Source organism: Chanodichthys erythropterus, chromosome 15 (genome assembly GCF_024489055.1).
Source record: "Chanodichthys erythropterus isolate Z2021 chromosome 15, ASM2448905v1, whole genome shotgun sequence".
Classification (NCBI taxonomy): Eukaryota; Metazoa; Chordata; class Actinopteri; order Cypriniformes; family Xenocyprididae; genus Chanodichthys; species Chanodichthys erythropterus.
In genome coordinates, this window is record NC_090235.1 from 5247501 (window position 1) to 5272649 (window position 25149).

Genomic DNA, 25149 nt, shown 5'->3' on the forward strand with positions numbered 1-25149 from the left:
TCTGTCTGTCTGTCTGTCTGTCTGTCATCTACACTGTAAACATTATAAATGCAACACTTTTGTTTTTTGCCCCCATTTTACATGAGATGAACTCAAAGATCTAAGACTTTTTCTATGCACAAAAGGCCTATTTCTCTCAAATATTGTTCACAAATCTGTCTAAATCTGTGTTAGTGAGCACTTCTCCTTTGCCGAGGAAATCCATCCACCTCACAGGTGTGGCATATCAAGATTATGACAGCATGATTATTGCACAGGTGTGCTTTAGGCTGGCCACAATAAAAGGCCACTCTAAAATGTGCAGTTTTATCACACAATGCTACAGATGTTACAAGTTTTAAGGGAGCGTGCAATTGGCATGCTGACTGCAGAGATGTCCACCAGAGCTGTTGCCCGTGAATTGAATGTTAATTTCTCTACCATAAGCCGTCTCCAAAGGCGTTTCAGAGAATTTGGCAGTACATCCAACCGTCCTCACAACGGTAGATCACGTGTAACCACACAAGCCCAGGACCTCCACATCCAGCATCTTCACCTCCATGATCGTCTGAGACCAGCCACCCGGACAGCTGCCGCAACAATCGGTTTGCATAACCAAAGAATTTCTCTACAAACTGTCAGAAACCGTCTCAGGGAATCTCATCAGCATGCTCGTCGTCCTCATCAGCGTCTCGACCTGACTGCAGTTCGTCGTCGTAACCGACTTGAGTGGGCAAATGCTCACATTCGATGGCGTCTGGCACTTTGAAGAGGTGTTCTCTTCATGGATGAATCACGGTTTTCACTGTACAGGGCAGATGGCAGACAGCGTGTATGGCATCGTGTGGGTGAGCGGTTTGCTGATGTCAATGTTGTGGATCGAGTGGCCCATGATGGCGGTGGGGTTATGGTATGGGCAGGCATATAATATGAACAACGAAAACAGGTGCATTTTATTGATGGCATTTTGAATGCACAGAGATACTGTGACGAGATTCTGAGGCCCACTGTTGTGCCATACATCCACGACCATCACCTCATGTTGCAGCATGATAATGCACGGCCCCATGTTGCAAGGATCTGCACACAATTCCTGGAAGCTGAAAACATCCCAGTTCTTGCATGGCCAGCATACTCACAGGACATGTCACCCATTGAGCATGTTTGGGATGCTCTGGATCCACGTAAACGACAACGTGTTCCAGTTCCTGCCAATATCCAGCAACTTCAGACAGCCATTGAAGAGGAGTGGACCAACATTCCACAGGCCACAATCAACAACCTGATCAACTCTATGCGAAGGAGATGTGTTGCACTGCGTGAGGCAAATGGTGGTCACACCAGATACTGACTGGTTTTTAGACCCCCTAATACAGTAAAACTGCATATTAGAGTGTCCTTTTATTATGGCCAGCCTAAAGCACACCTGTGCAATAATCATGCTGTCTAATCAGCATCTTGATATGCCACACCTGTGAGGTGGATGGATTATCTCGGCAAAGGAGAAGTGCTCACTAACACAGATTTAGACTGATTTGTGAACAATATTTGAGAGAAATAGGCCTTTTGTGCATAGAAAAAGTCTTAGATCTTTGAGTTCATCTCATGTAAAATGGGGACAAAAACAAAAGTGTTGCATTTATAATTATGTTCAGTGAATTTGGTATTTGCCTCTCTATCTGTCTGTCTATCTATCTGTTATCTGTCTTTCTGTCATCTATCTATCTATCTATCTATCTATCTATCTATCTATCTATCTATCTATCTATCTATCTATCTATCTATCTATCTATCTATCTATCTATCTATCTATCTATCTATCTATCTATCTATCTATCTATCTATCTATCTATCTATCTATCTGTCTACTTACATCTTATTAACTCTCTCTGTCTCTCTGTATGTGTCTTCGCTCAGTGAACTGATGTCTTCATTTGAAGTCTCTGTTCTGGGTGGTACAGTACATTCATATCTTTCTGTCAGTGTCGTTGCAAGGTCCATACCAGCGGACTCTGTTGAAAAACCTCCTGAAGGATTATAACCGCATGGAGAGGCCTGTTGCCAATGACTCTCAACCTCTCACTGTCTCTTTGTCTATGAGCTTGATACAGATCATGGATGTGGTAAGTCACAATTTTTCCCCTCATTTTCTTTTATGGAGTATGGTTATCTGATAATGCAAGCTAAGGTGTATTTTACCTAGATTGTCTTGTCTTGTATAAATCCATATATAAATCCAACAATATATTCTTAAATGCTATGTGTGCTGCTTTATGGGCCTGTCTGAAATTAGATTTTTATCTGGTTCTGGATGTTTCATGAATTTCTTTATCCATTTGTTTCACCATGTTTTCCTTTTTCCTGTCACCACCAACATATTGATGTTCTTTGTCTCAAATATTTTTTGAATTTGGCTAGAGCTGAAAATAGTGGTCTATTTTCAGCTTTGACTGACTTTGACTTTGCCACCAGTTTGATTTGACTCCCTACGTGGTATTTACAGTTGTCATGCTGTGACATTCATCATTAAGCTCACAATGGATTTTAAACTCACTCTAACCTTTTTTGCTCACACAGGATGAGAAAAATCAAGTACTGACCTCCAATATCTGGCTTAACATGGTAAGCCACGTCTTAGTAAACCTTTGTATTTGCATAACTAAATGACCTAGTGTTATATCATGTTGCCAATCCATAAATGCTAAATACTCAATGTTTGAATAGTAAGGCCACAAAACGTCATAAAACACTTACTATCCTTTTCTTTTACAACTGTGTTGACATGACATTACTGTGAAAATGTCTGTAAAAATAATTTAAACCGCTTTAATACACCCACTTTAATAGATTATTTTATGTAAGTACAATAAAATGATACATTTCAGGTTTAAAATCCTCCAGCAATTGGCCCCATTCACTTCCATTGTAATTGAATCACTGTAAGCTTATTTTTTTTTTTCAAAGGCCATGAGTCGAAATTATTTTTTCGTGGTAATCAGCATTGCACCACTATTAAATCTGGCCTTTTAAAGCATATTAATTTGCTTGTATTGAAATGGATGAAACAGTTCTTTCTCTATGTATTCCTCAGCACTGGTATGATCATTACCTGCAGTGGAACCAATCTGAATACCCAGGTGTCAAAAACCTTCGCTTCACCACAGACCAAGTGTGGACGCCAGACATCCTGCTGTACAATAGGTATATAAGCATTTGTAATTATGAAACAAGACTTTTTTCATTATTATTGCATTGAATAGTATTACTATTCCCCTGTAAGGTTTTGCTTTTCCTCTGGGGCTCTTTTACAGGAATAAAAACCTGCCAAGTACTGTGATATATTTCCATCTTTGTCTTTTATCTGAATACTTCTCATTTGTAAGTCGCTTTGGGGAAAAAACAAGTATACGTTACATCCCTCAACGAGATATGAAGTAATAGAAACCCAGTAATTACAGTGTTAACATTTTTGCATCAAAAATGGAAACCCGCATGAGCTTGGTTAAAGAATCCTTGGGAATCGGAATCAGCAGACGTAGGTTTGTGCGCTTGTGATTGAGGATTGCGGTATTGGAGCCATAATTCAAACAGTGAGGCTAAACAGAAGAGCAACTACAGATCAATGAACTGAAAATTTGGTCCTTGGGCAAAAGCAGATCGTTTAGTTGAAGAGCTGGTGTCTAAACAGCCTATTAACATCCTTCGCTGTAGACTTTCCGTTTTTTAATTCAGAGCTGATTCACATGGGAGCTTGCTGCTTAGTTGTACATTAAATTTAATCATGGCCTTAAGCTAATTTTTGAAAGGCACATTATTCATTCATACCTAGTTATAACCTTATGAACCGCTGGAATCTTTTCTCATATTTAATTTTCACTTTGAGTTAATCAGAGCCCTAAATCTGATGACTGCCTAAATTTGCATCAAGTCTTTGTCTTTGGTTATTGAATGTGAACATTGATGTTTGGTGCTTGTGGTTCAAATCTGGCTTTCCTGAACCCCCTCTTCCTCGCCCAACAATTTCCTGTCTTTCCGTACTATTTGTATCAATGTAACATAAAAAAGGCAAAATATTAAACATAAATGTCTAATATATTCACCCTCTCTTAATTTGCAGTGCAGATGACAAGTTTGACTCCACCTTCAAGTCGAATGTTGTAGTGAACTCCAGTGGCTATTGCAACTACTTGCCTCCAGGTCAGTGTGAATGCTTATGCTTAAGGTTTATGTCGCATATAATGATAAAAGCAATAGTAAGCTACGGTTCATAACACAAAAATAGCAGTGGCATTCAAAGTAAAGCGTTAGGCTATAAAATGATTTTTGCATGGACATGAACAGGGAAAGGAAGTAGGAAAAGGTCATCTGGTTTGTGGGAAGTGCAACAGTTGAAGCACACACGAATAGAGGTGCAGTCAAACAGATGTAAATACATATTTTCTGAAGCTGTGTAAGTGTTAAAGGGTTCTCTGCAAACTGAGTATGGAAATCAAAGAACCCTCTTTCATGTTACATAGTAAATGATGGTTCATGGGTCATCAATTTATAGATTTGCACATCAGAAACAGGGACGTTTATGGTGCAAAAGGAAATGGAGAGTTCATGAATTATGTTACAGCTACTTTATTTCCTCTGAGGGAAGTAGTGCTTAAGAATGTACATTGCAAATGCATATTGCGATATTTTTGGAAAACTGAATGAGAACGAAAATCTCCCTATGATGAAATAAATGCATTGTATGTATAAATACAGGCTGAAGCAATGACATGGTTTTTCCACTCACAAGCTTTTGTCTGTGAAGAAAAACATCTTTTTCTCTCTCTTACACACACACACGCAGATTCATACACAACAACTCGCTCAGAAATGAAGCTGGAGTCTTTAAATAACCCTCAGTCACTGCAGATGCAAACAAACACATTCGCTATCACAAGCACATCGTGCCCCAATGGCTCGTATTTGCTGCTCATGCTGATTTCATCGCAGTTTAACGGTGCTTTTCTCTTCTTTGCATTAAAGTCATCCAGTCCCTCAGTAGCACACAGAAATCAAATGTCTTTTTGAAGTCAAGTCAGGCAGAGCGATAAAGAGAGGAAATGAGCAAGGAGGAAAAAGACAGACATAAACAGAGAGAGAAAATCTCACATCTTGTTTTCAGAAATATGTTTATTCATTGGTGGCTTGTGGGTGTGAAGAGATTTTGGTAATCCAGTGATCTGGGCAGATGCCAAGGACACACACGGAGACAAAATCTAATACAAAGTAAAGCTTTGTTTATTTGCTGCAACTGTTTGTCCTGGCGACTGTGTCAGTCAGTAATGTAATACACATGGATGCTGATCAGATGATACAGCATCTGCAAATCTACCACATATTTAGAAATGTACATATAATGAATTCATTGTCATGTCCAAGAAACCAGTTTGATTTGAGCTTTGTGACATGGTGCATTATCCTGCTGGAAGTAGCCATCAGAGGACGGGTACACTGTAGTCATAGAGGGATGGACGTGGACAGCAACAGTACTCAGGCTGTGGCGTTTAAACGATGCTCAATTGGTACTCAGGGGCCCAAAGTGTACCAAGAAAATATCCTATCACACCATTACACCTCCAGCAACCTGAACTGTTGATACAAGGCAGGATGGATCTGTGCTTTCATGTTGTTTACACCGAATTCTGACCCTACTGAATGTCACAGCAGAAATCGAGACTCATCAGACCAGGCAGCTTTTTTCCCAATCTTTTATTGTCCAATTTTGGTGAGGCTGTGCGAGTTGTATCCTCAGTTTCCTGGTCTTCTGCTGCTGTAGCCCATCTGTTTCAAGATTCGATTGTGCGTTCAGAGAAGCTCTTCTGCTGACCTCGGTTGTAACAACTGGTTATTGAGTTACTGTTGCCTTTTTATCAGCTCGAACCAGTCTTGCCATTCTCCTCCGACCTCTGGCATCAACAACACTATAAAACCGAACAGTGAAATTAATTAAATTAAATGAGTTTGTTTCACTCAAATAATAATGAAAGTTCATTGTACTTAAAGGTGATAAAGAGGATCTTTTCGTCGACTGAGAAACCAAAGACCGTTACTGAGTTTTTGAAATGAGCGCATGCGTAAGAACAACCCCTCTCCTTCACAACTCATTTAGAGGGAACGCCTGCCAAAACTCGTGCACGAGTATTGGAACACGAGTGTTTACCACCGGCATGTCGTGTTAGTGGATTCATTTTGTTGGACTCACCGCAGGTAACTCATAATCTGCAGTTGTTATTTCTGTCTCCTGACAAAAACATTGTATGCGGTGCCTGTGGAGTGTGGAAAGTTACTGGAGCGCGCAGCCGCGCTCGTCTCTCACAAGGAACGTCACGGCAGTGATTGACAAGCCGGAGGGCCAATCATTTACGCGATGATCGCGTAAACGATTGGCTGATGTTTTTAAGGCCCTCGTGCCTCGTGCACAGATGATGTATATGAATATTATTCCTTATATTTTACATTTATATTATAGTCTTTTATCAGTTAGTAAAGACAGTTTCAAGTAATATTGCAAAAATGTATAAAACAAAACATCCTCTTTAGCACCTTTAACCCTTTCGATCGTGAGTTTAAAATATTCTAACTGTCCCCCCAGAGTGAGTTTTTTTATTTTAGAACGTTTGCCTTTAATGTTTCCATGGCGACGCACACTCTTGCGTGTCACGAGTGCTGAACGCAGCAACAATAACACTGTATGACAGATGGATCGCTATTATTTAGTTTTTCCTTTTATATTTAAAATATTCGCAAAATTGCTTACCATGTCATCAACTATATGATATTCCGATTCTCAAATGGTGTAAGTGAGTGTGTTTTGTCGTTTTAAAACCTTTATAAATGATCTTTATCTTGATCTATAAAGCGAGATGGGCGCCGCCATCTTAGTTTGCGCTGCAGTTCACAGAGTCCTGTCAGTCAGATTTACAGCAGGTGAATTCATTAATTTCTCCCGAAATATATGCAAGTAAGTGGCTGGTGAACTGGAAGAATAATAGAGTAAGCTTTATAGTTACTTAGGCCCATTATGTGCGTCTGATATGAATAAATGTCTGCAAATTATATTTGTTATTGCTGCTTCCACTGATGTCGGACATCAATGTGTAAATTATAAACGCTTAATGTATTGTTTTAATGGTGCTTATGCATATTTAAATGTCTGAAACCTTAAAAGAAACATTATGTGGCTGAAAACGCTGCATAGCTGTGATATATGACAAGAGCTGCGCGCGTCCGTCTCACAGCCAGAGCGCGAAAGCTCAGTTTGAATCTGGCAGTTATGTGACGTCGCTGAACGTTCGAAATCCCATATGTGGTACCGTACGCCCAGGGGCACAGAAATAAAAATCCCATGCGTGGGACCGTACCGCTCAAAGGGTTAATAGGAAAAAGTTGCATGAACTCAAAATTTCATTGTAGTAAGCTGAACTTAACATGATTGAGTTGAGCTGCAGCAGATTTCTAATTCCCAGCATGCTTTGCGTCAGACCATATAAATAACTGTTGAAATGAAGTGGTTTTTTTTGGGTTTTTGCACAAGATTAACATATGGAGATATAAGTTAATGTTTAATGTTGTGTTATATTGGGATTCAGGGGGGTTCTGTTATGTTAGTTTTGTAGGGTTGCCACTGGTACCTGTAAGAGTAGAGCCTGTGGTTAGATTGAGGATGAGCTGCAAAACATTTAAGACCACATGTGTTGTTTGATTACATATATGCAAGTATGTAATGACAGTCTCTCTGATAGTTATAATAGCATGTGTTATTTGCTATGTAACATTTAACCAAGATCTGAATGTGATGTTTATGTAAATTAACTGTATGTAATTAACATTATGATGAGTTGGGAAAGGGATGCTGGTGATGGGATTGTTAGTGAGAGACACCTGTGCACCACACTGGCCTTGATCCACTTCCAAGGCTCTCAGCCCCGCTCCCCTTGGTACAAAAATTTTAAGTTCTACCAACTTTTTAAAAAAAATGAGTTAGTTTACTTAAATGTTTTGAGTATTCTGAACTTATTTGGTTTTACAGTGAAGGCATTTTTGCCCCACAGAACTGCCACTCACTGGATATTTTCTCTTTTTTGGACTATTCTCTGTTAACCCTAGAGACAGTTGTGTGTGAAAATCCCAGTATTTCTGAAATACACAGACCAGCCTGTCTGGTACCAACAACCACGTCACGTTCAAAGTCACTTAAACCACATTTCTTCCTCATTCTGATGCTCAGTTTGAACTTCAGCAGATCGTTTTGACCATGTCTACATGCCTTAATGCATTGAGTTGCTGCCATGTGATTGGCTGATTAGATATTTGCATTATATATGTGTATTTATTTGTATATATATTTATATATTATACATTTTTGTGTTTTATACATTATTTATAAACTTAATGAAAGTTGGAATCTTTTCTCATATTTACTTTTCAATTTGAATTAATCAAAGCCCTAAATCTGATGACTACCTGGCTTAGTGGTTATTGAATATGAACATTAATGTTTAGTGCTATATGTATATATGTATGTATGTGTGTATGTATGTATGTGTGTGTGTGTATGTATGTATGTGTGTGCTTAATTGTCATGCAGATAAGATAATGCAAGAAAAAGTCTCAATGCATATTTATGAAAATTTTTTCTTCTTGTTTTTGGTTCTCTTTATATATTTTGGGCTGAAATGTGACCTGAACATGTTCTTTTGAAAGATTTCATTATTTCTCAGTAATTTAGAATGATCTGCAATGAGCAGCTTGTGTTGACAGCAAAGTTAATTTCAGAGTAGATCACTCTAGTCTAATATTGACTCATTTTGCCAGCATTCCTGTCTGTACTGATAGGAGAGGCCCTGTAGGGCTGGTGACTCATATTTCTGACAGATTTAAAGCAAACTACAGTTCCTTCATGTGTGTATTACACACAGTTGGGGTATGTATTCGGTGCATTTTGTTTATTTTTGGTAGTTGACATTAAAATGAAAATTACACACACACACTTTTCTACATAGAATTACCTCGTGACAAAAAAAAGGTGGCGGAGACCAGTGAAATGTCCAAAAATACATGAATATTACATATCACATATTACACATCAACCAGGCATATGGAAATGTGATTAGCAGGTGTATAAGAGCTCATAACAGGTCTTTAGCATGCACCGACTGCTTCACTCAGCTAAAGGTTTCTGCTCTTCCCTGCGTCATCTCATTCAATATTTTTCACCGTCTTTACTGCTTGCCCCATGCCTTTCATCTGAAGAATCCATTTAGCGGGAGTGGGTTTGCTAGCTCGCTAGCCGTTGTTATTGATTAGCTTTTAGGATTAGTCACCTGGTTCCCTGGAGTAGAAGCCGTCGACATGGAAAAGAAAGGCAGCAAAAATCCAACGGAGATCTTAGGTGCTTAGACTGAGCTGTGTTTAAGTTCAGTATTGATTTAGATTTAGACTGATTTGAAAAAATTACCATTGTGCTCTTAAATGTACTGTTAACTGCCCTGGATAAGATTTCTTAAAACGTCAAGGTACCAGAGGAGGTTTTTATATATGCTAGAGGGTGTCCAGTTAGCAAAGGCAAAAGCGGGTGTCAGTCTAAGTGCTGAGTAATTCTCAGTGGATTGATATTTGTGGATGGGGAAACCTTTGGAAAAATGCAATACTGGCTAATTTTTTATAAGTGAGTCACACACTGGCTCCCTTTACTTAGTTTCACTGTCAGCGGATAGGCATATTTTAGTTTGTGCCTCTGACAGTTTTTTTTTTTTTTCAGAAGGAAAAATAATCTTCTTGCAAATGCATTAGGACAGGCATTGGATCCTAGCCACATGGAAGACCCCCAGTTCCATAAGTAGGCCTAAATGTAATTAGTGATGCTTTATAAGGCAAATTGCTCATACTTAGGGTTAGGGATTTAAGTAGAAATGCTAAGCATTAAATTTTGGCATATGAAGGATTTAAGCCATAACAAGGGATGAGAGTATCATATATAATATATAAACAGGGATTGACATTAACTTTTTTGCTCACTGTGGCTAGTGGTTTTACAAAGTTACTAGTCACTCAGCATTTTCACTGGCCACAATTTTGACATCGATACCATGGGGGAAAACTGCCATATAGATATTTTTAACATTATCTCATAATTTGGCAGCAGGTATATTAGGCTGCTGTCACTTTAAGACCGGACGTAGGGATCCATTATACTGTTATACTGTTAAAAGTATTGGAAACATTCCAGACATTTCAGTATCGATATGTATCAGAAAATCGATATTAATCGATATAAATCGGTATTTTGGACACTAGATTGCACTTAGTTTATTATTTCAGATGCCTTTTTTAAAAGACTACAATTGAAAAATGTATATTATATATACAACCCACCAAATGGCTATAGTAGTGTCTGCGTTACATGACATTAACACCGGTGGGTTGGCTGGTGTTAATGTCAAGCCCTGTATGTATGTATATATATGGGGGAAAAATGGGCCTACAATAAAAGAAGCTATTTGCTCTCACCCGTTTCTTTGGTGAGAAGTGATGAAGTTTGTGGCTTATGGCTATGGTATGATCAGGCCAAGCATGTTCAAAGTGGTTCACTTTTTTGAATCCCAAACTGGGAATTGAGTTCCTGCCTGGGACCATTTTCAGAAGACTTTCTGGTCTTCATCTGGACCAAAGATTAAAGGGGGAACTTGTATCTCATATCAGAGGCCCAGTGCAGAGGTGAATTATTTAGGAACTTTCTGAAGCAGTGTAGATCAGTTTGAAGAAATTTGTGGCAGCAGAACATAATGTATGACCTGAAAAATATCACTTTCTTTTGGGAGATCAATTTTTCTCTCTTTTTTTTGTTTTCTTTCTTTTTCTCGGCTCTGGAAACTATTTTTCAAACGCAATGTATTTTGCAAAATCAGGGGAAGAACAGCATGCTCTGTTTTTTTTTTTTCACCTTTGAAAAACACTTGTCTTTGCATTACTTATGCAATACTGTTATTGAGGTGTTTGCTAATCATTTGAACAAACTCCTAAGTCTTAATATTAAACTTATGTTTACTCTCACAATTTATGCTATAGACATGAATGATACCTACTACATGAGTGATATATGTGCTATTACTTTGGTAAGTGATTGAAATCAGGATGAGCATTTTTTTGGGCCATTAAGTAACCACCTAGCAATCACTCAGAACACCTTGGCAATTGTAAAATATACATGCTACAGCTTGCAGTTTGTCAGTTCTTTTTCAATAACCTCATTCAAGCACGAGTACTGTTCACTTACAGATCTGTGGTGATTCGGTCACTTGTTTAGAACAGACTGTAAAAGGTTCATGCACATGCTGCTGGGTAAATTTGCAGGATTGGGCTTTTCTGGCTTCTGTTCCATCTCAAGTGTGATTTCTTCAGTAAATATGTAAGTGTATGATTAGGAAGCTGTTTGAGGTGGTGGCTTCTACTGCTGTGCGCAATAGAACAAATTGCACTTATAACCATTCTCATTCATATCTGTCAGAATTCTCATTTTCAGTGTTCAAAATGGGTTCTTTGCAAGCTGTTTGAAACAATAATGAGTTTATCTGCCCTATTTTGTGGTATTTAAACTTGAGTGAGTCTATTTAGTTAGTGATATGATTCATCTAGCTGGTGTCTCTGTGTGTGTGTGATAATAATGAGAGTGTCAGCCTGGGTATTCGTACAGTGTATAAAGGTCTTTATGTAATGGTGTTTCCTACGGCTCTGCCGTTTCTGAATGTGTATCTTTTAACTGTCTGGTTTTACTCCAGTGAAAAGGTCAATTGGATTCAATCTGGAGTTGGCTGCTGCAATACGCCGCTGATGAAGAACAAGTGTGGCATTTCGAGGCAGTACATTCTTCAGGCAGTTTGAATCCTGACTCTGGATCAGAATGAAAATATAATTTTTTTTTCTCTTATTTGTTCTCTTCATCCCAGGTATCTTCATGAGCACATGCAATGTAGATGTACGCTGGTTTCCGTTTGACATCCAGAAATGCGAGCTTAAATTTGGCTCGTGGACGTTTGACGGATGGCTGCTGGATCTCCAGATGAGTGAGGCTGATATCTCTGGCTACATGCCTAACGGAGAATGGGACCTTGTGGGTGAGTGAGTACAGCCAACATCTCCTGTAAACTTCTCACGATCAAGTATACATAACGCCCACAGGCAGATTATGATGTTCGCTTTGTGTTGCTGTAGTAACCGAAATTGACTCAGGCAGTGAGAGGTCAGTTTGGCAGCTGCATGTTTAAATGGTTAAAGTAAAATTGTTTTAAGTATTGCCCACAGGCCAGAGAATAACTGTTATATCTCCTTTTATAGATCAGAAATATGCTTTAGAATTGAAAAAGAAAACATCCAGCCCGACGTCTTAAATTCATGTCCATTCATATTCAGTCATAGTCCATCCAGTAAGCCTGTTAGTATTCAAATTAATGTAATTAAATTGAGTGGATAAGAGGAAGCCGAATGGAAAAACATCTTGCACTGCACAATTCTGTCTCTTACTGACCCTCTTCTGATTTATTTTGTTGCGTAATTCACTATTTTCCTTCTGTCTCGCTGTGCACGTCTGTAATATAATGCCAGTCAGACTCTTGAACGTTTCTTTAACATTTTTAATTGTACTTAATATTAAAAAGACTGAAACAATTTGCATTGTCTTAACATTTCAAGCCTTTTTGAATTAAAACCAGCTCATGGTAGTAATCAAAACCAGCTATCAGGTCAGAGTTGTTTATTTATGGTTATTAGCTGGTCCAAACTTGTTTAGATTACAGTCGTTATTGCTGAGCTCAACCTGTGGCTTGTTTCATAAACTGCTTAGACTAGTCTTACAAGTTACTCATCTGGACAGTAGATTGGTTTAGTTTGAATGCAAAAAGTAAGGCTGATTGCCCTTGGTTAACTGCTAGTTGGTCAGTCAGACTAGTTCTTAAAGGCACAATATGTAAATTTTTGCTGCTAGAGGTCGCTTATTCAAGACAGTATAGCTTGATAATGCTGAGCATGGATTCATGGGAGTTCTCGTCTTCACCTCCACAGCCGATGGAAAGGAATCTGACGGACTCGGGCAGAAATCATGTTCATGGATGAGCTAATGTATTAAAGTTTTATTAACGTCACTGTGGTATGAGCAGGGTGGGGCCGAGAGCCGTGGGAGCGGAATGAGGTTGTGGAATGAAAATGCTAATGAGAGATACCTTCTTGAATCCAGCAGAGCTTTTATTATGCTTATGCTGCAGTTGGCCGCTTCAGCTCTTTTCGTTGCATATGTGGGATAACGCAGCGCTGTTTTATATGCTTAAAACAGTCATACTAAATACATTTGAGTGTGTTGAAATATATAACGTTACTCTGTGCATTGCTTGGTGGCTGGTATGCGACACTTGTTGCACTTCGCAGTAATCTAGATCGATATTAGAATAGCATATTAATAAAACCATGGATGACTTGTGTTGCTACATGACATGCAATTAATTTTAAAATATATTGTATGATGAAGAAAGCTCTTTCTGATGATGCAGTTTGCCACTTGACAGAATAGTGTTGTCTCTGAGGCAAGGTAAATCAAGAAAGCAAGCGATTCAAACAATAAGACTAACTGTGTTGAGCTATATAACAATGATTAGTTTTCTGTTGATAAATGTATCCAAACAGTTGCTCACCTGTCTAAGAAAACACATGATATATTAAAGTGTCTTTGGTGTTTCCATGATTTCAACTAAAGTAAAACTGGAAATAGAGGGTAATGCCGATAGGACGTCATTGACAAGTGGCACAATGACACAGTCCGTTACACTGATTAAAATGGCTGATTTCTCTGGATTTAAACATCGCTGGAAATGTTTGTGATTATGTAAGTACACAAGTCAACAAAACATATAACATCGTTCTACTGGTATTTTGATATTTTAATCTTAACATAGTGGTTGTGTTTATGGAAATGGCCCCTGGTTAAAGCAGACAGGTAGACCACCTTGCCTAAGCTGTTTGAGATGCTTTAAAGGAAAAGTTCACCCAAAAATGAAACTTATGTAATTTACTCACCTTCATGTTCTAACACCTGTATGAATTTCTCTTCTGTGGATCATGAAGGGTGCATTTTCCTTGCTGATTGTTTTGCTGATTGCTACATAAATGACACAAAGCGCCAATGGTTCTTTGTCTGTCTCTCGTGACCAAATAATATATATAAAATATTTAATAGATGTCAAACCTGATGTAGCTCATCTAATGGCAACATATTTTAGTCTGCAAAGCTTTTCTTTAAGTGGTTTCCCCCCTTAGTTTTGGTTTCATATTTTCCTTTAACGTTCTTGAGAGTCTATAGAGGACAGTATAAAAAAGTTTTGGGGATCTCTAATGATGTTCTGATAAAAGCGTGATGCTCAGTCTCTGAGAAGAACTTGCCTCTGGCTGGCATCTGCTGATTAGGATGTTTTTTACTTAGTAGATCAAAGGTGGAAGAGCAGCTGATGCTGCTCTTAAGGACAACAGCATCTCTTTGAATATAAGACCAATCCACAGAAAAACAAGTACACACGTTTTTTTTTTTATTTTTTATATACCTTCATCATTGTATACTCTTTATTCTCCTCACATGCTGTGTCTAATCAGGTGTGCCGGGCTCAAGAAATGAGCTGTACTATGACTGCTGTAAGGAACCCTATCCAGATGTGACATTTGTGGTGACCATGCGCAGGCGGACGCTCTACTACGCCTTGAACCTTCTCGTTCCCTGTGTTCTCCTTTCATCCATGACCTTGCTTATCTTCCTACTGCCTGCCGACTCCGGAGAGAAGATCTCACTAGGTATTATGAAAGAAAGAGATTATCTACATGTTTTATGAATAAACATGATTGATTTGGAAGAAGAATTTTGTATATGTTGCATATCTGGCATATCTCATTTTCAGTGCAACGGAAAAAATAAATCCGCAGGCTTGCCAAGGTCTATTCAAAAATCAAAGAGCAGGGACATGCAACAGATAATGTGTGGGTGCTCATTTCAAAGATATCGCCTGATTGTGTCATGTCAAATAAACTCTTGGTTCACATCAAGGGTTTTTATCCATGTTTTTTTTTTTTTTTTTTTTTTTGCTCTCTGTCAAGAGACCTTTACCATCCAAATCGTACAATTCAAAGAAGAAAAAAAGTCATCAGAGATGGAATGGAAGGAACTTTAGATATGACTGTCAAGAAATGTAAAGAGGCGTGAACTGAAGGGCATTCACAATATATTTAAGTGGAGAAGCAAAAAGGCAGAAGCTTAGAGCAACCAAAGAGAAAGGAAATGAGGCAGTTTCCTCAATTCAAGAATGCGTATCACTGCAAGCATGGTAAAGGGAAGTGCTTTGCTGTACACTCATATGGGCAATTAATCTATTGATGTAATTAAAGCAGGGATGAGTCAATGTGTGTAAGAGAGAAAGAGAAAGAATGCATTGCACTTTCCAGGAACCAGGCCTGCAATTATTGAAACATCTTTGATTGACAAAGTATCAACCTAGTTTTAGGACAGACCTCAAAAATTTTCATATATAGCTTTTATTTTTTATGTTTTTTATGTTTATGTTTTTTATGTTATGAAGCATATGTTAAAAAGGAAAGTTCACCCAAACATGAACATTCTTTCATCATTTACTCACCCTCATGTCATTCAAAACCTGTATGTCTTTCTTCTGTGGAACCAATAGACCTTTTTCACAAGAATCGGAAATCATGTGACGCAGGCTAAAGTTAGTTCCGTTATGCGTCTACGGCTATTAGATTGATAGGCTCTTTTCTCAAATATCGCTTCTCACCTTTTCTGTTTTGTCTGTTTTCCAAGTTGCTGTTGTATAATCTACAAAGAAATTATTTTCTACTTGTTTGTAGCTTATACGGCCACTCAAACCGTTGCTTTAATTTACAGCAGGTGGATTTATAGTCAGTATAGGCTACGCAGCTACTCATTCAGTAATTCCCCCAATCATATCACGTACGATGCACATTATTTATATAATCTATTCATAAAAAAAAATAACTCCCAATATATAATTCAATGGGGGGTATAAAGTCGTGAGATACACAATATTGACGTGAGTTTAATACGTTTTAAAAATATATAGCATGTATTAATCTCATATGGCTTTACATCCCACATTCATGCATATCCTGATCGATAAAAATGATTAAAGTAGTAAGACATAATTAATTTCCAACACCACACTGTACACAACTATCAGTCTGCGCATTAATGTTGCATCAGCACAATGATACTGTGCATAATACGCACTTTATGATGATGACAACAGGAAAATATGAGTAAGAGATGACTGAAGTGTTATATCCAGGGTGCGAGTGGTCCTGTTTTATGAATCAGAGGATCAGGATTGCGTGATAAGGGAGTTGCCAATCATTTCCTCAGCATGTCGCTAAAAATACTCTGTACATCCCAATGTGCATACTATCTGTCTATAAATAGTACTGAATATTACTAATGTCACATAGACTACTATTTAGGATGGCTAGTATGCACGTTGAGACGCAGACACTGTCTTTACAGCACATGAAGCGTGATAATGCACAGCCACGCCAAACAGACACAAAGAATATAACCAGTTTAACCGCCATCACTTTGAATTATTTATTAAATTTAGCTCTTAATGAGAGCTCTGTCTCACCAAGAACGTTCAAACATTTTCATGACATTTAATTCGTTAAACGACTTTTGATTCCCGAGCTGGTTCTGATCGAGGCTATTTATCACTGTAACCGGAAAAACTTTTACCCGCCGTGGATCATTCCGGAAGCCAAAAACGCGAAGTGTGAATAATGTCTATGGGAAATGAAACTGCTTGATGACCAACATTCTTCAAAATATCATCTTTTATGTTCCACAGAAGAAAGAAAGTCATACAAGTTTGGAATGACATGAGGTTGTTTGGAGTATCCCTTTAAGAAACAACAACCTCCTCTATGTCAAATTGATAAGAGTTTGTGATACTTCTTTAAAAAAATGCAATGTTAATTTAATAAACTATTAAATATATTATTTCGCTTTTATTCACCAGTTCAATAAACAAGAAGTTAATGTTGAGCAACTTACATTTTTTTAAATGATATTGGCAGTTATATTTTCTATTTTTGCACTGCCAACCAAAATATTTCCAAACAACCAATGAATCAGTGTTTTCAAATGAAACGGATGAGTGAGTGACTCAGAGTCAATTGTTTTGTTCCTAAATGAATCAGTGTTTTGAACAAATTGGATGAGTGAACAATTCAATGACTCATTCATTCTCACCACTAATGCACAGGCTCTTAATGAGTGATGCAAACAGTGAAAGCTCCAATAATTGCAGTTAATGAATCAGCATATCATGAAATTAATTCATTTTAATGGTAGCCTTGATTATAAGCCAAGAGTGTTTTTTGTTTTGATGAAGTCAGTTAGTCTCATTTGGCAGAGTATTTGTGACAATAATTTTATTAAGGGTTCATTATGCCAAGATGGCACTTGTGTAAACATATGTAAGAGGAAGGAGGTTGAGTGAGAGAGCGGAAGCAGATTTAAACGGCAGATAGAGATGGATGGATTGTGTGTGTGGTGAGAGAGGAGGGAGAGATGGATAGCAGCTGGAAAGGGAGGGAGATGACTTGAACTGAACTAAAGAGCGATTGCGGAAGAGAAATGGCCTGATGTAATTCACTTTATGTATCACTCCATCAAACCCTGCATGGCCGTCCAATCAGATCCAATCAAATTCTGTCAAGATGAGTAACATCCAATAAGACGCTGTGTTTGGGCATCTTATGTAGTGCCAATGTCGCACATAACTAGAGATGAGGTATAACTATTCATTTATTTTAGTGGTCAGCTGATATTGATTTTTCAGTGGCAGATGCTGATATCTAGACTGCAGGGTTGGAGATTTAATGCCTACAATATATATAATCTATATATACAAATGTAAATATATATACTGTACACTGCCAAGATTTGGAGACACTGAATTTATATTTCTGATTATCTAATTTTGTAGACATGATTTATTGTAAATAAGATATACAGAAACTATCTTAAAGGGTTAGTTCACCCAAAAATGAAAATTCTGTCATTAATTACTCACCCTCATGTCGTTCCACACCCGTAAGTCCTTCGTTCATCTTCAGAACACAAAGTAAGATTTTGTGATAAAATCCAATGGTTCAGTGAGGCCTGCATTGACAGCAAGATAATTAACACTTTCAAATGCCCAGAAAGCTAATAAAAACATTTAAAACAGTTCATGTGACTACAGTGGTTCAACCTTAATGTTATGAAGTGACGAGATTACTTTTTGTGCACCAAAAAAAAACAAAAAAATGACTTTATTCAATAATATCTAGTGATAGTGACTTCGAAGCTTTACGAATCTTTTGTTTTGAATCAGTGGTACAGAGTGTTTATCAAACTGCCAAAGTCACGTGATTTCAGTAAACGAGGCTTCGTTACGTCATAAGAGTTTCGAAACGTTTCGAAATTTCAATGGTTCATGTAACTTTGGCAGTTTGATACGCGCTCCCAACCACGGATTTGAAACAAAAGATTCGTAAAGTTTTGAAATATGTCTTTAGTAGCTTTCTGGGCATTCGAAAGTGTTAATTATCTTGCTGTCAATGCAGGCCTCACTGATATTTATCAAAAATATCTTAATATGTGTTCCAAAGATGAACGAAGGTCTTACGGGTGTGGAACGACATGAGGGTGAGTAATTAATGACAGAATTTTCATTTTTGGGTGAACTAACCCTTTAAATAAACATTAATTTCATACTTTAATTAACTAACTATAAACAACTAATGTTTTAGCATTTGTGTAGAATTCATTATATGCAATTACATGTATGTTTCATGAAGTCCATTTCTTTTTGTTTTATACCTATTCACAGGTATTACTGTGCTACTCTCATTAACAGTCTTCATGTTGTTGGTGGCAGAGATCATGCCAGCAACCTCAGACTCCATCCCGCTAATAGGTAAAGCATGCATGTTCATTTTTTGCATATTTGAACATATTTTAATGCTTCATACTGCAATTTGTACAGTATATTTCAGAAAGTATCTGCCCCACTTAGTTAAATTGCAAAAAAAACAACAACACAGGGTGCTTTGAATATATTAGACTTCAGGCGAGTCTTTGAACTTAATGATATGTAAAATTTAGTGCATAAGGATGTATAGTTTGTGTGTGCTCAGATCCACACATTGCAGCACTGAAAAATAAATTGATCACTATTCTGTATCGTGGCCAAAAGCCTTGGTCTTGGCAACCGTACGCTTGGCTTCTCATAGTAATTTGCAACATGAATCGTAAAAGACTGTTAAATGGAAATGATGGGCAGGTCAGGAGAGATGAAGCAGGAGAAACATAAAAATGAAACAGACCTAAAGATAGAGAAGGTCCTCCTAGGGAGAAAACAAAAAACAAAAAAACAATTCGCCCCACATTCTCTCTTTCTATCCTCTGGTTTATAGGCCCTCAGAAGCCGCAAAGATGTAATCTGCAGAAATGCGTTTGCTGGAAGAGTGTTCACTCACCGCGCTTTGTCTCTTCTGTCTGCTTCCCCCTCTCCTTTATGATTGAGTTTTTATGGTTCACTCATCTGTTCCTCATTCTCCCTTTCTTCCATGCGTCACTCTTTTATAATCAATGCCCCCTTTTTGTTACATTTGCCCTGGTTTTTACTAGTATGACCGGATGATAAAAAGCTATTCTGCTAAGAGAGTAATAAATGAAAGGTTTATGCATACCATATTCTCTTCCTTTCTCTCTTTGTCTCTCTCTCAGGGCAGTATTTTGCCAGTATAATGATCATAGTTGGAATGTCAGTTATTGCGACAGTGGTTGTGCTCCAATATCACCATCATGACCCCAACGGAGGAAACATGCCAAAATGGGTACGTCTACTCACATACAAACACATACGCTGTGCCTGAATACACAAATGCTTTTTTTCCCTTTAAACAAGCAGCAATGTCTCTCATGTCAGTTGCATCGAAAGCGGTAATTTACTTATTCAATAATAATAGAGATAGAGCCAACAGATGGGAACTAAATGAGTAATTGGGATGCAGATGAATATAGATCTGCAATCTGTCCACGCTGATGAATGGCCGTATTTCACTGTATTCTGGAAGCCAATTAGCAGCTCAGCTGATGTGCCCCGGTCCTGCTGATCGAACCCCATTCACTTACAAAGCCAAATGCAACAACACGAGGAAGCTGACAGGTGTATTAACTCAGGGACACTAACATCAATTCTGCATCAAAACTAGATTTTTACATGTTTCTGAAGAAACTACGAGTGGTCTCAATTGCATATATGCAGCTACCGTTCAAAAGTCTGGGGTCCTAAGATGTTTTGGAAAGTCTCTCATGCTCACCAAGGCTGCATTTATTTGATTAAAAACAGTGAAATAGTATTACAATGTTTTCTATTTTAATATATTTTAAAATGTAATCCTTTGATGGCAAAGCTGAATTTTCAGCAGCTGTTACTCCAGTCTTCATCACATGATCCTTCAGATATAATTTAATATGCAAATTTAATGCTTAAGAAACATTTCTTATGTTGTGCTGCTTAATATTTTTGTGGAGAGAAAATTAGTATCCTTAACTGAACAGAGCTGGTCCCACTTACATGTTCTTACTAAAAAGAGAAAAAGATTTGATTGGTAGGAAATCAGTTACAGTTTTTAAAGTTAAAATTAAGACATTTTAAGAAAGAAATCATTTAACTGTTGAGAGTGTGTTGACAGTCTATGACATAATTGACCCTTCGCAAAGACCCGTCCCCCTTCGTTGCTGCTGAATGGCTGAGCTCCAGAAAATCAGTTATGAGGTGGCTTTGACAGCTACAGATTTGACAAACAAAAAGGCAGGAATAAAGAACCCTAAACTCTTAAAGGTGCTAAAGAGGATGTTTTGTTTTATACATTTTTGCAATATTACTTGAAACTGTCTTTACTAACTGATAAAAGACTATTTATTAGGTGCACTGAAAGGAATAATATTAATATACATCATCTGTGCACGAGGTAGGGCCTTAAAAACATCAGCCAATTGTTTACGCGATCATCGCGTAAACGATTGGCCCTCTGGCTTGTCAATCACTGCCGTGACGTTCCTTGTGAGAGACGTGCGCGGCTGCGTGCTCTAGTAACTTTCCACACTCCACATGCGCCACATGCGATGTTTTTGTCAGGAGACAGGATTAACAACTGCAGATTATGAGTTACCTGCGGTGAGTCCGACATAATGAATCCACTAACAGGACACAGCGAATGCCGGTGGTAAACACTCGTGTTCCAATACTCGTTGCTGAGTTTTGGGAGGCGTTCCCACGAAAGGAGGGGGGGGTTGTTCTTACGCATGCGCTCATTTCAAAAACTCAGTAACAGTCTTTAGTTTCTCAGTCAACGAAAAGATCCTCTTTAGCACCTTTAACACAAAGAACCATTTCGGCATATAAAGGGTTCTTCAGAATAATATGGTTCTAAATAGAACTGTTACTACATGTAAAGTACCTTTTAAAGGACCATCATTTTTTAGAGTATAAAAGCACATCTTAGCCACACAATCTGAGGATTAATACTGAAGGTTAGAGTTTTTTTTAAATCCTTAACTCATGGTATGAGCAATAATAATAGTGATGTGTTTGCCTTAGCACAACGTCCTAGGATCCTATCCTGGGATCAGCTTTTAGCAACATTCACAGCCAATACTCAGCATGTGTAGTTATTGAAAATGTCCATCAGAGCCAAACCCTCTTTCTCTGAGCAACCTGGAAAAAGCAATGTTCACGTAACAGCAACGGTTGTTATCTTAAGATGTAAACTACTAAAAGAGATACAGTTCAGAAGAAGATGTTAAAAGGGAAGGGTAAGGTGGATACTGATCAGGGAAAGATGTTTTTGCAATAATTATCAAACCCTCTAGGGCTTCTATATTTGTATTTATAGAAGAAAATAAAAGAGGAGCGTATTAAGACCTTCCAGAGTTTGTTAGTAATTCCCGTTCTTTCATTACATTCTGCAAAGTCTGTGATACTGCACTAGTGGCACTAATTTTGTTTATGTAGCCAAACATGCATTGGGTGATCTTTTAATACACCAAAATATGTGTGAAGATGCCAAAGAAGAACCTTGTTGCTTAAACTGCAGTTTTTCTGCAAATGATAGCAGTGCCACCCTCAGTAGTCGTACATTTTGCCATACTTTATGCCTCTCCTTAGCCAGGACTTGGCAGTACAACTGAATAATTCCAGCTTGTCACCTCTTTATATCGCTCTGTGTCATAGTCCTTGCTGTCATATGTTACCATTTTACAACTCCTTTCCTTCCAAAACTTTTCTTCTCTTGACTCAGCAGACGCTATAGCTAGTGCTTGGAAAAAAAATTGCATGGATTATTTTGCTTTATTATTTTTTCTTTCTCAGACAGTGTTGTATCATTTTGTACGTGTAGAGCATGAGCAATATATAGTCCAAGACGGCTTGACGCACTGCTGTGAAATGCATGCTTTCTCATCCATACATAAAATTACCAGCTTATGCTTGGCTGGAGGGGATTTTACTTTTCATATTCAAAGATAATGTTGTTTACTGAGAAAACAGGATATGGGGAATATCTGATTTGGTTTTAAAGGTTGGTACCATAGGGGAATAAGTAAGATACGAGATTTATATAAAGATAATATTATTTTAGCTTGAGGGACAAAATGTGTTATCCCCCAATCTTATTAAAAAAATAAAAAAAACACAGTTTTATTAATTCGGCTTTAAATAAATAATTCTTACAGTATCTACAACAGCTAACAACTCTGAAACTAGCAGCACAAAGAAATGCATATTGTACAGGACAGATGGCTTTGATTTATTATACATTTTTGAATAAAGCATAGATAAGAATTTATTATAAAAGAGTAGCATGGTGTGAGGATTTAAAAACAAATTCTAAAATAAATTTGATGTGTTTTTAAATATAAAATATGAGGTTTATTTTTTGCATTTATAAATAACAAAGACTTGCTGTCAGAACAAAAAGGTACAATATTTTATTTATTTTGTTGTTTTTTCCCCCTGCACATATTAAAATATAAATGAAAAATAAATAAATAAATGTATTTATTAAAATGTATTAAATCTACTTGCATTATTATGGTTATGTTCTTTTGAAATGGCTGTAATTAATGTGAGGGGTATATTCGCTGAATATATATATAATATGTGCGTGTGTACCGTTTGTGTGTGTAATATATATATATATATATATATATATATATATATATATATATATATATATATATATATATATAAATTGATAACAATTTGGAACCAAAAATTATTCAGACACTTTGACCTGACCATGTTTTGCTCAAGATTTATCTGACATAATTAAGATGAATTTTTTTTTCTGACAGTTTAACTCTGAGTTCTTGTCATATTTTATTACCATTTTTTTAAACTATAGTGAATAATCTGTATTAATGAATGAAATGTTCAAGGTGTCTGAATACATTTTTGACTGTGTGTGTGTGTATATATATATATATATATATATATATATATATATATTATATATTTTATTAGTGCGTGTTATATTTGTTTACACATTTTTCCCTCTTCATCTTCCTTCTCTTAGGTTCAGGTAGTTTTGCTCCAGTGGGTGGCCTGGTTTTTGCGCATGAAGCGTCCAGGTGAGAGTGAAGACCCTGAGCGCCCTCCTTGTGCCCCCCACTTACGACGTTGCTCTTCAGGTTCCCAGAGCGGCAGCTTGCCAAACGCACCCGGTTCCGCCTCTGCAGATCTTCATCACCACCACACATCCTCAACGCTCCACCCACTTCATCCCCAGAGTCTTCTTCAAGCCGCCGCTGCCGCCGGGCACACCCACCATCTCCACAACCAGACCAACAGCGCCAACAACAACGGCAACCTGCTCTACATTGGATTCTCCAGTCTGGACGAAGCTTCACCACCGTCCTTGCTCGCCGATTCTGTTCAGAGAAACAGCATGTCTGGTGGCCCGCGTTCTGCAGTGGTGTCGCCCCCAGCGGTAGGCTCCAGTCCACCACCTCACCTGCCCTCACAGTTCTGCAGCCCTCCGCCGCCTCCCACACCCAATCTGGAGGCCACAGGTTGTCCGAGCACGGTGTCCGGTGGTGGCGGAGGCTGTTCTTGCTCAGGGGCCAGCAGTGGAGGAGACCCACAGCTTCAGGCTATTTTAGAAGAGGTGCGCTTTGTTGCCGATAGGTTCCGCGGACAGGATGAAAGCGAAAGCGTGTCTGAACAGTGGAAGTTTGCTGCAGCCGTAATTGACCGACTTTGTCTGGTGGCGTTCAGCGTTTTCAACATCATCTGCACCATCTCCATTCTTATGTCAGCACCTAACTTTGTGGAGGCAGTTTCTAAGGACTTCATCTGATTGCTGTGTTAGAAGAGAATGTGTATTCGGGAAACTTGGGTTTGACCATAATTGGGAAGTATTCTTCTCCTCAAAACAGTGACTCAGCTTTTTTTCCAAGACTGTGATTGGAATAATGCAGGATCCCGAGGTCTGAATTGAGAATACTTCTGATTGGCTAATGTCCTGGAGATTTAAGGCCCACTCAGACATCTCAGACTGAACTTTGCTGGTGGAACGCTAAAGACCTTCACCGAAAGGTGTTTGTAAATGACAAAAGGGGTTGGTTCACTATATGGTAAAATGTTCGGCTGTGGAATGAATGAAAAAAGAAACATAAAAAAGTGAAAACACTGATTAATGACCTTTCAACTGTGTCAAACGCCTCATAACCTGACATGAACCTCTGAGGAATGGCCAGTCGTGTTACTCAAACTTGTGTGACATTGTACATCTAACATCTAGCACAGTACAAAACTTCTCTATGATGTCAAAATATATTTTGGTAATGTTCATCTACGGGTAGGCGAGGAGAGAGGGAGGAAAAAAGCTGAAGAGACAGAGAGAAATATTGATAATAGTGGCAGACGTGCAGTGAATGGCTCATGAACCCAGATCAAAAATGCTCTTAAAAAATGAAAAAGGCGCTTGTTTCAAGGACAGATGTGAGACTTGGAGAACTGCTGGAGG

General features: G+C 38.0%; 1 protein-coding gene across 1 annotated transcript in view; it reads left to right on the forward strand.

Moving 5' to 3' along the window:
• The window catches only part of chrna11 (cholinergic receptor, nicotinic, alpha 11), a 30085-nt gene extending 5605 nt beyond the window's left edge, over positions 1-24480 (forward strand). The window contains exons 2-10 of the mRNA XM_067411933.1: positions 1963-2102; positions 2557-2601; positions 3071-3180; positions 4097-4176; positions 11961-12128; positions 14647-14841; positions 18945-19031; positions 19844-19953; positions 23698-24480. Of these exons, the coding sequence (XP_067268034.1) occupies positions 1963-2102; positions 2557-2601; positions 3071-3180; positions 4097-4176; positions 11961-12128; positions 14647-14841; positions 18945-19031; positions 19844-19953; positions 23698-24480 (1718 nt within the window). The remainder of the gene's footprint in view (positions 1-1962; positions 2103-2556; positions 2602-3070; positions 3181-4096; positions 4177-11960; positions 12129-14646; positions 14842-18944; positions 19032-19843; positions 19954-23697) is intronic.
• Positions 24481-25149: the final 669 nt, after the last annotated feature.